Genomic DNA, 16,010 nt, shown 5'->3' with positions numbered 1-16,010 from the left:
CAGAGAAAAGCAAAGTTGGTACAGACAATTTCAAAACTGTTCTATTAGTTAAGGCACCATCTTATTTTTTTTGCAAATGAACCATGATGGGATACAGGTAAATCTTCCAAAAGATTGGTTAATGTTGCCATATACTGTAGAGTCTCAGATCTCTTTATAATTTCCAGGAAGTAACATGCCTTTAGAACACACTCTTCTTTCCAATACAGGTAACAGGCAAACCTGTAGGAAAGTGGCCAGAGTTGAGCACATCCTTTGTTAAAGGCCCTGAATAAGTAAACTAAATGGAGTGGCATAAAGTAGGGAAGGGCCTTGAAAACTAAGCTGAGGATTCTGGACAGTATCTCATTAAAAATTCATAAGCAGAGAAATGAATAATAAAACCAATACTTCAGTTTATGAACTCAACCAAAGTATTCAAGAAGGAATCTAGTGGACCTGGGAATAGTAATACAGTTCTTGAGACAGGTAATATAGCCTTACAATAACAAGTTGCATGAGGAAATTCAATATTTGATTCTTTAGAGTTTTTTTTAAAGAGCTGGGTTAGCATTCTACAAAAAGGAAAAGCACTGGTCAGCAGTATTTTTCAATTTTTTATTTTAAGCTGCAGAGATTACTTTTTAAAAAGAAAGAACCTTGGGTTTCCCTGTTCAGTACAAGTGTAATAGGTCACAAGAATCAATAATATGTCTAAAATGCAAATATATGTCTCCTTACAAAGGTTTAAGGCATTGCTCCCTAATAAATAAGCTAAGAATATCTTCACAATATCATTTCTCTCTTCTATGAAGCAATTAGGTTTAAATTAGAAGATGTCACAATATCAACACTAAAGCAAAAAGGAATGGGATAATCCAAGACAAACTTTAACTTCCTACTTTGAAGTTTATCACAGTGAAAAAGAGAAGCATCTAGAGGGTAATATAAAATTAATACTGATTGGAAATAAAACTGTGCAAATTAACTCACATGTATTCAAACTTCCAATCAATACACAGAAAAATGCAGGCAAGAGCTCTTTTCTTCCTCCTTCCATCCCTTCCTCTATTCTTTCTTTCTGCCCTTCTTTCTTTCTATTTCTAATGACAAGTTTCCGCAATGTAAAAAATAATCACGAGAGACAGAATTGAGCCCTCTTTTCCACACTCAGAATCAGAGAAGGAATCCAAGAATCCCCAGAGACCTCCAAATGGATCTCAATCCATCCATCCTCCCATCCTGATGACCTGTGGCAGACTGGCAGCTTTGTTCTCTCCAGTCTATTCTGTATGTTGAGCCTGTAATTTTGTTTTAAAAATAATGGATTTTGAAGAGTGTTATCCTACTTGAGAGTCCACACTGCACTCTCGATTGCCTACGGTTCAAATTCCTCTGCCTGGCTCCAAAGCTCACCACAATCTGGGCTCACATTTACAGCCTGGCTTAGGTTCCAATTCCACCAATTCCAGCAGCTCAAACTGACATTTCCATTCTGTGAACTCTTATTTCAATCAGGAACCCATGCCACAGGGTTTAACATTAAATTGTTCTAGATGGGTTCTTTTTCCCCTGGAGGGCAAGAATAATACCACATTTCTTTTTTATTTCACTGGGTCCTCAGAGATCATAGTAGAAATTTAATACATTTTAAAAAATGAATCAAAGAGTTATTTTATAAGGGAATAATCGCTCCAAAAGTAATCTCTTTCACAAACTCTAATAACTACGTTCTATATTGTGTTTTCTTAAGTTTTGAATGGCATATTAAAACAGAGAAGACTGCAATTCTCATATGCTGCTGGTGAAAACGTACACCAGTGCAACTTTGGAAAACAACTTGGCGTTAACTTGCGGTACACATGCATCCTCTGTGGCTCATCATTTCCATTCTTAAGCACAAATAAGAGAGAAATTCTTGTATGTGTATACTAGGAAAGGCACAAGAATATCAGAGAAGCATTGTAATAGCAAATAACCATAAACAACTTAAACAACAATCAACAAGAACAACTGAATATTATACAGTAGCAAAAAGGATAAAGTACAGCACATGCACCACTAATTGCTCAAACATGATGCTATGTGAAAAAAGCAAGCTCTAAGTGTGTGTGTGTGTGTGTGTGTGTGTGTGTGTGTGTGTGTGTGTAAAATGCTTATATAAAATGTTTCATTTATGTAAAATTCAAAAAAATGCAAAAGTAAATAATAGACTTTGCTTTAGAAATTCATACCAATGTAGGAAAAACTATAAAGAAAAACAAAGGAATGATAAACATTAAATCTGAGGGAAGGGAGTGGCAAACACACGTCGAAATATTTTTAATGTTTACGTCTTAAGCTGGCTTGTGGATATGGAGGTATCTCTATTATTGTTTCTATCTAACACATATACCAGATAAAACCTTTTATAAATCATCAATATTTCATTTTTAAATGTAAATTAAACTGTTCATCTCTATACTGGCTGTCACAAGTATACTAATCAGCTTAAGAAGTTTAAAAAAATACAAAAAAATTTAGATTTCACAGGTCTCTGCAGAGAAAAGATACAAGAGCTGCAAAGCAGGATGGGCTACAGCAGGTGTGAAGAATCACTATTACCTTAATTGAAAGAGGGAAGTAAAAGTATATGATTTACTGTGTGATTCATTGTTTGATGTCACATACACTGGAAGGCAGAAAGACAAGTACTTTCTAGGCCAGAGGATCTCATTAGGTCAGTGAAACATTCAGGGCTCTGGCAAGTGAGCATTCCAGCGTAGCTCAGTGGGACTGCGACTCCAGGGCTAGGGCAGGACTTGGAAAGAGGAGCTGGAGCAAGATAAATGAATTTGAGAAGACAGAAAAGGATCTGGATTAGGGAGCAAAGCTGATTCCAGAATGACACAAATACAATAAAGGATTTTAAAGTTGGGTATCAATGTTCTAATTTTATCCGCCTCATTTTTTTTTTTCAATTCTAAGTAAATAAAGTTCACATCATTTTCCTTTCATTTTCTGCTGGTATGGTTTAACTGCCATTTACTAACTTCAGGCAGTACATTTTGTGACTAGTTTCTGAATGCTATGCCTGTAGCTGTAGAACTTCAGTGAGCATTCAACATCTAGTTAAATGTCCAGGTAGAGTAATGGTAATTACTCAAATCTGCCTCTTAAAATACAGAGTTGTGAGAGCTTTTCCAGGTTCAATACCAGCTAAATTTTTAAAGGCTAGAAATTGTGTTAAATCTAAAATTTCCACTCCATACTACACTCGATTCTAGCTTTCAAAATACAACACTCATTCTTTCTCAGCGTTCTCAACTTCAGGCTATCCATACCCACTCATTCAGGATATACTTTTCTCATCCATCATTCACATAGCATAATTTTACACTGATTTATATAATTAAAAACATCTTACCTGCACTTTTTTTAAAGCTACTGGTACTCCATCCAAGAGACAGGCTGCTCTATAAACTTCACTAAATTGTCCGCGACCAATTTTCTTTTCTATTCGAAAGTTGGCTAATGTGTTATAGCCCATATCCGGTCGTAAGGCCTTCTGTAATTTAAAAATGTCAGAAAAATTTTCAATCACACAGTATACACACAATACACACAATCACTGATCATTTTCATATATGTAGCTGACACCCAGGGTAAGTGTGTAGACATCCATTCACTCAACAACAAATATTTATCGAACTCATGCCAGGCACTGTTCTACACACTGAGGATACAGCAGCAGACTGAAGAGATAATAATCTCTGCACCTGAGGAAGCTGAGAACTATATTCTAGTAAGGGGAATATAGAGACAGGGGATGAACAGTTTGAAATTTTAGATAGGAACTCCTTGTAACTTGTCCTTAGTTCACAGAATATAAACTTGTCTCACCCAATCTAGTATTTCTCTGATATTTCTTTTCTTTTGCAAAGAATCTTTGAGTTGAAATGGACCTTACAAAAATATATAATCATTTAGTCCAAACTGTCAATTAATGCATGAAACACTTCTTAACTTCCTGACAGTTATTTAACTTTCACAAAGAATACGTCCAGTGGCAGGGAGTTTACTACCAAATCATTACATTTTAAACAATATTTTTTGTTGTTGTTTGTTTTTTAACATGGAAAAAGATATTTCTTTTTTTAACTAACATTTTTTGATATTTACCATGTGCCAGGCACTGTGCTGGCTACTAGGGAAACAGAGATGAATCAGATATGCTTTCTGCTCCCAAACAGCTTACCCCAATACATGGAAGAGGCTCTTCACTGTGCTATGAGAGAAATGATTACAGGCAGAGGCACAGCAGCCACCCCTATTTTTGAGACAAAACTCAGGTTATAAACATTACTGACTGCCATAGTTCTTTTGTTGACTTTTTTGTTCATGGGCTCATTCATTCATTTAATCTGCAGTTATGGGGTAAACACTAACTGACCATCTACTACAGTCAGACACTGTCTATGCTAAAGTTGGAATATGACCTTTTGAGTTCCTGATAACATTCACTTTAGCATTTCTAGCTATATAAAATATAACAAAAGAGCCTATTTTCACCATCACATGCCCTTATGTCTTCTCTTTTTTAGCTAGACATGCCTGAGCCTTCTGAAGATTCCTGGAGTATTGATGCTCTCCATGTCTTTTACCACCCTCGGCACATCCGCAGCCCCCTCTGTACTCTCCAAGCCAACATGACATTCCTGTGGGGCCACACTAGCACACTGCACCCTCTAATAAGACTGAATATTAAAGACCTATTAATGCAAAGGTAGCACTGGTTCATGAACATATTACACTCAGGGTTAACTCTTCGGCCTTCAAATAAACCTTTGTTAAGGCTGATGACCCCATATCCTGGACTTATGGCAGAAGGCTATTTTGATATATGGGCAACACTTTGCATTAACCCCCTAGTACATGTTACTTTTAATTTCACTGTATTTATCATGCTAACAAAAACTGTAAAATTCTGTCAAAGAGTCACTATAACTCAAACCCAATGTTTTCGCTAAAAAAAAAAGGAGCAATAATTTGTTATTGTACATTGCTCTCTTATTCTAGAAATCCAAAATAATGTTAAGAAAAATATCATGCTTCCTTTAAAATATAAGAAATTTCTTAAATTCATTTCATAAATAAAGGAACATAAGCTAATTGTTATATAACTACTACAACAACAGAAGGTCCAATTTTCATCCCCACAACTTACTGGGGACTGTATATCAGGACTTTAAGTGCCACCAAAATCAGTTCTCTCACCAATCCAATAATATAGATGTCATCAAACCATGTGAATGTCCAGTTGATTCCCAAGTACAGCCTATGCCACACTGCCATGTTATTAAGTAACATTATGGGACCCAACATCATGATCCACAGACATTTTCAATGGCCAGTCTTTTGATTTAAAAAAAAAAAAATTAAAAATAAAGATAAAAACAGAACAAGTTAAAACTGAAGATGAAAAAGCATACCATAATAAGAAAGAACCAAAATAAAATTATCAAATAAAGAGGAGGTAACTTGCCATGATGTTCATTTGTAAATGGATTTCTAGCCACTGAATTTATAATTGTCAGTGTGACAAAATGATAGTTATGTAACAAAGAAACTCACCAAGTACCAATTCTCAGATATACTCAATGGATATTTGCTATTTTTTTTTTTTTACATTTTTAACTTTACATAAAGGTTTCATTTAAAAAGGAAACATGTTTTAAATTGCCTATGATTTCCTAAGAATTGTTTATACTGACAAACTAGAATAGTCTGTGTCATCTAATAAGGATAAGTCCTTCTCCCACACACAGAGACCATTCTTTCACTTAATGAAGATTTGTCAATCTCAACAGCAAAATACAGCTTCACCATTAAAACACCATCAAACAATTCAGATACTTTAAATTTGACTGGGAATTCCATCTTCTGTCTGCACAATAACTTGACAAATACTAGCGTCAACTGCTAAGGCAGAGTGACAACCGCATGCTGAGAGCAAAGTCTCACTAATGTGTTTTGGCATGCAGGTTTGTAATCACACATTTACATATGCAATGACCTACATTTGCATGTCAGATCACACACTGTCTTGGTTTATTAAGACTGGGCACCTCCCTGTGCTTGGCCGCCAGAGTGGCAAAAGAGGGCCAGAGGGCGGTGTTTTTTGGCAGTTGAGGGATGAACTGCCACCAAGGATTAGGTTGATATGGCCTGAGCATTAGACACTTCATTAGACGTAATCTGTTTAACAGTGGGCAGTGTATGTAAACTTCACAGCCCATTTGCGGCACCTTTTTCCCCCCATGGCCTTTCTTCAAAGGGCAGTGTGGGTGAGTGACAGCTTGTCTCATCTGCTCCCATGTCCTGTCACCCAGTGTAGATGTGGAGAACTGACATGAGAAGGGGCATAGCTGCACATCTCCAACTACCCTTGGGTCTCTTTGCCACACTGCAATTTGTATAAAAATAAGCTTGTGTAGGATGAGGTCTCCTTTAGGAGATCATCAGGCAGGTTTTATATATATATATATAGATAGATAGATAGATAGATAGATTAGATAGATAGACAGACAGACACACACACACACTTCGGTAATAATTATTTTATATTGTTTTCAATGGTATACTTCATTTTGATGAGTTACATCACACTGTAGGTAGCATGATATTAGGTGCTTTAAATAAAAAAGGATATCATCAAACGAGTTCCCACTCAAAGAACTATTTTTAGGAAACAGCTATATTCTCTTTGTTGAATGATGTTGTATGTCCTACATGTTTTAAGTTACTAGGAATAAAATAACTCAGCAAAATCCTGAGATTCAAATTGGCATGAAATATAAGCCAAATAAAATCACTTAAATTGACTTTTTGCTGTTCTCAATCTGGAGTGTAAACTGAGTCTCAGTCTCTTGAAGTTCCTTAATGACCCAGGTATTTTTTATTCTAAGCTGCATAAAATGGCTTTTGGATTTGAGATGAGTCACTTAGAGGGCCTTCAACTTTTATGGAAATAAAAACCCATTTTGTTTCTTCCACTATAAAATGAGGATAATGACGACTTATCTGTGACAGCAGGCTTTTAAAGTCACTTTTGCACCTCGCTATGGCCATCTCCACCAGCTGCACCATATATTTTCCAAGTGTGCTGTGAACCTTGGCCTCGTGCCCATGGCATTGCACTTGCTTGTTCCCATGCCTTCTAAATAACTGCCTCTTTCATACCCAGCAAACCGCAACTCATCTTTGAGATTCAGTTCCGTGTGAGCTCTTCTAAGGAATCATCTTCAGCTCACTCAGGCAGCTTTATTGGCTTCTACCTCTGTTTCTGTAGCAATTCTCAGTAGTCATTCAACTCTATAAAGAGGCATACAAACTCAGGCACCATATTTGGTGCTTTATTCACACTGGTTTCTAATTATTTGTTTATACAGCTGACTCCTGAACAATGCAAGTTTGAACTGTGCAGATCTACTTACATCTAGATTTTCTTCTACTTCTCTCCTCCCTGGGACAGCAAGAGAGCCCTTCTCTTTCTCCTCTTCCTCTGCCTACCCAATGCGAAGACAATCGGGATAAAGATGAAGATCTACTTCCTACCTAATGAATATTAAATATACTTTCTCTTCCTTATGATTTTCTTATTAATATTTCCTTTTCTGTAGTTTATTTTATTGTAAGAATACATAATACACAAAACATAAAAGCATGTGTTAATTGACTGTTTCTGTAATCAGTAAGGCAGAATTCTAGTCAACAATAGGCTATTAGTAGTTAAGTTTTTAGGGGTCGAAAGTTATATATGGGTTTTCAGCTGCACAAACTAACCCTCTTGTTGTTCCAGGGTCAACTATGTATTTACATTTCTCTCTCCAGACACTGAGTTTCTCAAGGTAGAGACCAAGGTGGGTTGTTTTTTGTTTTTGTTTTTTGTTTGTTTTTTTAGCTTTTTAGCGAAGTGCCATGAAGAATAAATATTAACTCAATGAATATATTTGAAGGAACTAAATGAATGTAAAAGGCCCAAAATAAATAGGGCATGACTATAATTACCTACAAGCTCTAAGTAGAATCTAGCAGAGAGGCAGTATACTGTAGCAGAAAGAACACCAGACCTTCTAAAGCAAGGCAACTGCCTCTGCCTCGAACGGCATTCCATCAGGTGAATTCAGGCAATTCCCTTTAATCCCCACTATTAAAGAAGAATTTAGTAATAAATCATGGTCCCTGCTAAAGTCATAGGGGAAGCATTGAACAACACTGCTTCAAATCTATATTGCTCCAAAGCTTGACCAGGCATAGTTTTACAAAAAAAATCTTCTATGCTCCTAGAGTCCAGTAGAAAAGGCACAGGTTCTCAAGTTAATCAGCAAGATCTAGGTTCAAATCCTAGTTATGATGTTCAACATCTGAGCTGGGCAAACTATACAAGCCTGTTTTCTATTTCTGTAAAATAAGGGTAAATCAACCTTAAAGAGTTGTGTCTGAGTCAGATAATGCATACAAAGCATGCAGAACACAGCCAAGCACACAAAGTGCTCAACAGCACTGAAGATGTCTCCTATACACACACACCAGCACCAGCAACATTCCAGCACCTCATTCTCCTATCAGGGCTCTTGTGTTTGTAGATGTTACTTTACATACTCTAGTTTTCAGGACTCAAATTCCTCTTTAGTCCCTCCCTCAACTTTCTTTTCTAGACCCCTTTTCTCTGGGCCACAGTAGGAGTCTGCCTGTATGTGTCTCTAGATTTCCCATATGCCATTGGTATACTTAATAGGAGTTCCAAGTTACCACCCAATCCTGGGCCATCTTCCAACTGGGTTACCCCATGTGTCATGTAGATTATCAACCTGATTCAGGAATGAAAACAGCCTGACCCCTTGGTTATTAAACTACTTGAGTGACAACACAGTAGTAATATGTAACTGTTGTCATTTTATCCAAGGTCTATTTAACAATTCTTGGGGGAGAGAGGGACATTTAATACATAAAACCATGTTTGGTAGCAATTAAGTTATCTGTTTGGAATATGCTTGAAATAAAGTTTAAAATCACAAACTGCAAAACAGAGTAACAGGTCCAAAGCCCATAAACCCTATGAGTTGGAAACAATGCTCTTCAGGACAAATGAAAACAGAGAGACGGCATGGCCAATTCAGCAAACAATATTTTCTAAAAGTACTAAAGACTACATATCCCATTAAGTATTTTCAAACTGACTCAGTTTTGAAATATTTCTCAAATATAACTCACATAGATAACACAGATTAGCCTAGATAGGCTGTTTATTTAACATTATTTTATTTCTTAATTACCATGAAACATCCACAACTCTTCACTTAATAGGCATAATTAAAATTGATCTTGGAAACATTTGTATTATATTTTTGTGATAAATTACTAAGTTGAGGCTCTTGAGCTATACAAATCTATATACTAATAGACCATATTATAAAAGCATTCTGAGATCTCAGAAACATAAAATACATATTCAAAAATCATATATAAAAACTAAGAAATCAAACTCTACAGTGAATGAAGCTTAATGTCCTTAAATTTTCTTATTAACAAACTTTTTTTTGATGTGAATACACTCTAATCACATGAACAAGGGATCTTACTAATTGGGATGAACTTCTAAATATTGGTCTGTGTTTACTGAGCTTCCTTCACATAGATACTTTTCACCTGAAAATAAAATTCATTGTTTGCCAGTGGTTCTTATTTTCACAGGTGAATGACTCCTTAAACAATAACTTCCCAGAACTAAATTAATTTCTTAATTTGCTTTAAATTTGAAGGCAGGGACACTTACTGAGCAATAAGAAAATGCAAGATAACATTATGATGATAATCCTCTCTGGGGAAATTAGAAGAGTCACACCATGAATTCAATAGACTCCCCAGAGAGAAAATTACGTTCTGATAATTCCTAAAGGTACTGTTATCAATGATTTAATAAACAAGCCATATTAATTACAATAATTAACACCATTAATAAGATTTTCATTGTTATTGCAAATTCATCTCTTATGGGTGATTTTCCTGTGCCACTTAATTAAATAAACTATCTTTTATTTTATATTGTTAGATTTCTCCGAAATTTAAAACTAACAAAACTTTAAAATTGCTTTCAAATTTTATTTAGCAATAAAACTCATACTATTATCTTTCATCTTTAAAAAGATGTTACTCACCTCCATATTACACAAACCAGAATATCCTTTCTGTCATGTATTTTTTTTTCTAAAGACTTCACTGGAAACCAAAAAAGGCAGATACAACAAAGAAAAAAAAAAAAACACCACGTGTGCCACCAAGACCTAATTATTCATGCTTCTTCCTATTTGAAAAATTATCTCCCTAAATTTTTCAACTATGTCAAATGTAACCTATTCCTAAAGTTTCCTAAGTGTCAGAGACTTCTATCAGTTTAGACAATATGCCATTGATCATTAAAACCGGCTTTTATCCAAGGAGAAAATTTTACAATTGTGTAAGAAAAATGAGTGACCAAATATAACCAGTTATCTAATTAAACATTTATAAGACCCTGGTATTTGTAGCATTTAATTGTCACTAGTTATGGTACCAGTATAATAATTACTACATCCAAATGATGTAACCAAAAATACTGACTATCTCTCTGGGTTATCATGAGCAAGATAATTAATTAATGTCAAAGATACTCCCATCTCCCCTGCTTCCCTATGAGCACCTGGTAAAGCTAAATATGGAGAGAAAAAGCCTTTTACTGAAAGAAAGCAAAAAGTGGTTAAAAATTTATTCATTTATTCCACAAACATTACTGGGGGGAGGATATAACATATACCACAAAGACACTAAAAAGGCAATAAACAAATATATAATACTATCTAATATTCTACATACTTAAGTACTATGCAGAGAAACAAAATAAGTGATATGACATAGAATGTGACAGAAAATGAGTGGGTAATTATTTTAGGTTGGTTGATTTAGGGATGATCTTGCTGAGGATGTAACGTTTCCACAGAGATTAAAAAACAAAATGAAAGGAAAGAAGCCATAACAGAAAAAACGTCTGAAAAAAATGTCTTAAGGAAGAAATGCTCTCCATGTGTTCAAGGACCAGCAAAAAGGGCACTGTGGCTGGAGTATAGTGAGCAAGGGAGAGCATGGTTAAAGAGCTAAGCACTGAGTGGCCTGGAGAGGTGGCTCTGGCCAGGCACTTTAGCAGGCCAGGCCAGGCGGATCGCTTGAGCTCAGAAGTTCAAGACCAACCTGGGAAACACGGCACATGGCGAAAACCCTTCTCTACTAAAAAAACAAAAAAATTAAAAAGAACAAGAAAAAAATACAAAACATAGAAAAAAATTAAAATAAAACACAAGCTGTCAGAGTGAGACCTAATCTCTCTCTCTCTCTCCCCATTCCCCCCGACACACACATACACACACACAAAAGAAGTAAGCATTGAGAAAATCATATTACGCTTTGACAGCAAGAGTAAGGGGTCTGGGTTCTAAGCAAGGTAGCCCCATTCTGCATTCTGATACACATTTGACAAAAATAACTCATGATGCTGCATGGAGAACTGGGAAGAAGGGTGAGTAGAGCAAGAATGGAAGCAAGGAGCCTGGACAGGGGGTAGTGGGTATGGCCTGAGGAGGCAAGAGAGATGAGGACAGCAGGAGAAATCAGAACATAATTTTGAGAAGGAGTCAAAATCTTGTCAATGAATTGAATATGAGGAGTGACGGAGAGAAAGAAATTGAGGATAATTGAGATTTTTGGGTGAAGCACACAGATGAATAGTGATGCCATTTACTGGTAAAAAAAAGGCCAAAGGAGAAGCCATCTAGGCAGAAAGTAGGTAAGAAAGATGTAATAAAAGATATAATATGATATGGAAGAAAACAATGGATAGAGAAATGTGGGCCAAGACAATTATTGGCAGCATGTTGTCACTGCAGTCATCATCATCATCTTTGCTAACATTTAATGAGTGTTAACTATGTGCCAAGCATCATCCTAAAAGCTCCATATCAACTTTATGAGGTAAAAACTATGGTTCATCTCAATCACTAATAAGAAAACTGACGTTTCTAGATGTTAAATAACCTCCTCTGCATCACATGGCTAGGAAGTGAAGGACTAAGAACTGATCCCAGGCAGTATGACTTCAAGCTCATGCTCTAACCCACTGTGCTAAATTATGTACTCCTGTAGGAATAAGGAGTATCTGTTTTTCTACCCACATATGTGGGTGACATGTCCTCTCTCTTTCATAAGTAGCCAAAGTATTACACCACCTTCAAATTAAAAACAAAACAAAACATATCCTAGGCCTCTGATCACATCACAATGAAAATTAAACAACCTTCTAATCACTCAACAGAAATTCTTAAAATTGTACTCTAATTATAATTGGTTTATATTTAACTTTATGAAAAAATTTGGATGTACTATGGCCATCTTCACCTAATAACCATAAATAAAAATACAAAATGTTAATTGTAAACTTCCATTGTTTAAAATTAGTCTTATAGTAAAGAGCAAAAATTTTACTAATTCCCAATCACCACCTTTTACACAGTTTAAAGTTTTATTTTTTTAAAAGAGCTAAATCCACTGTTCCACAAACAAGAGTCCGAAGGCAATGAAAATATATAGAATAAGCATCTAGTCAAAATATGCTTTCAGTACCTTCTAGAGACATTAGTGGAAGGAATCAATAAAGGAAGAAAGGAGGAAAGGAAGGCAGAGTGGGAGGAAGCAGAGCTGAGAAAAAAATTCTGAATACATTAATAAAGATACGTAAGTCTCACATTCTAAAACAAAACAAAAGGAACTTACATTGTACCAAAAATGAGACCACATGTTACTCATTATGGGGTGAGAATATTCATTCTGATACAAGAAAAAGAAAGGATATGCCAAGAATATACCCCACTCATCATGTAACATGGAATTGGTATTTGACACTCAGAAAACTGACTTCCTTAGTTTTCTGTTTACGCCTGGACTTATATCAGCATTACAAAAGTGAAATAAGTCACTGGGCTAACCCTATGTAATTTTCCCGCACATTCTTGCTTCAATGGGAGCATACCTCTTCCCTCCAGGGTACTGCTTCCCCTGTAACCCTCTCAAGCAGAGGCTACTTATTCTCCCTTGCCCACATACATAGGGTCAGGAGGTCGGAACCACAACCTTCTCCATCCACCATGCCTCTTCTACAACACTACTGCTCCTTTTTGTGTAGGGAGTTGGGGGACAAAGTTGGGCGGCAGTGAGGAACCACAGCTTTGAGGCTTCTACCACCCAGCTAAAGGACTTTTACCTTCCTTATTGCTATCATCTTCCGACCTCTCATTACCACTCACATGAACTGAAAATTTAACCCCTGGCTCACTCTCTTACCACCTTCATTCTGGACAGTAGTACTGCTGCTACTGTCACCCCCATTACTCAGGCCACTGGTGTGGAACAAAACTAAAAATAGGTTGTCAACCCTGAGCACAGGATGTCCTTTCCCAGTCTTTTAAAATAATGCTACTGAGACCAATAACGTTTTTCAAAGACTTAATAAGCAATAATGCCTATGAGCTCTTGTCAGGTAATCTTTCTCTCACTGTCTCACACCATCAGTGTGAATGCAGAGAGTAGGGAAAAAAAATCCTTCTCCCTTCCCCCACCTGCCACAAGGCAGCTAGAACCCGGAATGACACTTGCCTGTTTCCAACAGGGAAAGAGGTTCACCCACATAGGAGCAGCAGCAGGAGGCATAAGCGAAAGGAACCGTGTGAAAAGAAATGCAGAACCGCTTCTATAATTTTGAAATTTATACCGTGTGGCAGCCCAGTGTTTCACAGGAAAACAATCACTTTCATTTTTGCCTCCTACTGCCACGCCGACCTTTCCTAGTTGGTGAGTCAGTAGGAGGCAAAAATGAAAGTGGTTATTTTTTCCCTCTTTGAAACACAAGGTTGTTAAAAACTGTGACTCTCAAAATCATAACATGAACTACCTAATTTTTGGAGGTGTCTTTGCTGGAAATAACATAATATGAAACAATAATGTTTGGTATATGTGTAAAAGGAGTATTAAGAGGTCTATATTCCATAGATATAAGTTGTTTATTATAATCTTATATAAATAACAATAATTTCTGACCATAACATAAAATATAATGGGGACTTAAAAAAATTTCTTCTTGAAATTAAAATATTGGCCTTACTTTAAGCTAAAGGGTCTTTTTAATCAATATAGAACCTCTTTCCCTGTTGGAAAGACAGGTATAACAAAGAAAAGCAATGTAATAGTGCAATTAAGTAAAGGACTAATTTCAATGGGTCCCTGGTTGGTTTCAATTACATGTTCTTATTGAGCTCCTATTACAGTAAGAAGTAGGAGCTCAATAAGCTTCCATTTCTCAGGGCACTGAAGTACCACAGGGCATCCATGGTAAGTAAGATACAGTCCCTTCCCTCAAGCAGATTATAACCTACTAAGACAGGTAAGAAATGCCCATATAAAAATGACGCAAGAGTATCAGAAATAGCAGAAGAGAGATGCAAAGACATCGTCACGTTTCCAAGGAAAGATACTGCATTTAGAGGATCAGACAAAGCTTTATGGTAGAGATGGCTTTTCTGATGGTCCTTGAGGATGCGCAGGACTTAGAAAATTGGAGGGGAAGATGGAGGGGACAAAATGAGCAGTCACAGAAGCAGAAAAGATTTTGTTTTTTTGTAGACAGTTATTCTCTGGACAGTGCTTCTGTGATAAGTCAATAGATGCACGAAAAATAGAAAAAGGATTCCATAGGCAAGTAAGTTTGGAAAACACTACAGCCTATACTACTTTTTGAAATTCATTTACAATGCACATTAGTGTACGAAAGGCTCTGAGAAAGTACTGCCACAAAGTCACTGTTTTCCCCAAGTCTCCCAAACCTATTTGACTACAGAGCTCCTGTGAAAGAACACTTATCAATTGCCCAAATGTTTTCAGAAGTACTATCCAAACAAAATTGGGACAAGGCTAGCAGAGTATACATGAGACATATTGTAGAATGCCTCAAAGACCAAGCTGAGAAATACAGTCTTCAGGAACAACAGCAATAAAAATGAGGTACTGCCCTGACATGGAGCGGCAATTGTTATTTTAAACATGTCATTACACATTAGCTTTATGACAAGCATTCACATTGAATGCAGGATGGTAAATAATGAATTTCAGTAATGTGTATATATTTTTTACTAAAACTTTTTTTACTTCATTTTATATTATTAAATACAAGAGACAGGCAAATATGTCACAGGAGAAATAAACTACAAGTGAGAGGGAGAGAAAAGTTACCACCAAGGAAGGCAGCTGTGGGCAAGGCAAAATCAGCCCACTAAAGCAAGGGCAGGTACAAAATGTACCTGCACTCCCAAACTTAGGCACAGCCTCACCTTTTTAATTTATTTTTGAGATGGAGTCTCGCTCTGTCTCCCAGGCTGGAGTGCAATGGCGCAATCTCGGCTCACTGCAACTCTGCCTCCTGGGCTTAAGTGATTCTCCTACCTCGGCCTCCAGAGTAGCTGGGATTATAGGCATGTGCCACCACGCCCAGCTATTTTTTATATTTCTAGTAGAGACGGGGTTTCATCATGTTGCCCAGGCTGGTCTTGAACACCTGACCTCAGGTGATCCACTGGCCTCAGCCTCCCAAAGTGCTGGAATTACAGGCACGAGCCATCGCGCCTGGCCTCGCCTTTTTTTTTTTTTCCTCTTTTTTCACTAAACCTAATACTAATGCTCAGAGCTTACAGGTCATTCAAATAAAATTAAAAGCTAAAGCTGCCTTTTTGTTTCCATGTTTGTAAACGGGAGCTAAACATTATCAAACAATATTTTAAAATAAATAGTTCTATCAAAACATCAAACTGCACCCCATAAATATGTGCAATTATAATGTATCAATTAAAAATAAATAAATTACAACTAAATAATTATACCTAAAGAGTATACTAATTACACCTAAAACTATACATAAA

The 16,010-nt window shown here is 36.4% G+C and overlaps 1 protein-coding gene and 1 long non-coding RNA gene across 5 annotated transcripts in view; both read right to left on the bottom strand.

The window, feature by feature from the left end:
- NEK7 (NIMA related kinase 7) overlaps positions 1-16,010 on the bottom strand; it is a 150,177-nt gene that overhangs the window by 62,317 nt on the left and 71,850 nt on the right. For 3 of the 4 annotated variants that reach the window (XM_032288634.1, XM_032288635.1, XM_032288636.1), the window contains exon 3: positions 3,386-3,526. The exons of the other annotated variant lie outside the window; for it this stretch is intronic. In XM_032288634.1, coding sequence (XP_032144525.1) covers positions 3,386-3,526 — 141 coding nt within the window. The remainder of the gene's footprint in view (positions 1-3,385; positions 3,527-16,010) is intronic. 4 annotated transcript variants of the gene reach the window in all.
- On the bottom strand, positions 6,551-15,500 carry LOC116558644. Its single transcript, XR_004272112.1, has 3 exons — positions 11,405-15,500; positions 8,109-8,111; positions 6,551-6,562 (listed from the first exon to the last, which is right to left on the bottom strand). It is a non-coding gene; the product is annotated as an uncharacterized LOC116558644 (long non-coding RNA).

The sequence above is a fragment of the Sapajus apella genome, unplaced genomic scaffold (genome assembly GCF_009761245.1).
Source record: "Sapajus apella isolate SASKATOON/1434 unplaced genomic scaffold, GSC_monkey_1.0 scaffold22, whole genome shotgun sequence".
In the NCBI taxonomy this organism is placed as follows: domain Eukaryota; kingdom Metazoa; phylum Chordata; class Mammalia; order Primates; family Cebidae; genus Sapajus; species Sapajus apella.
This window is presented reverse-complemented; position numbering and strand designations above follow the sequence as displayed.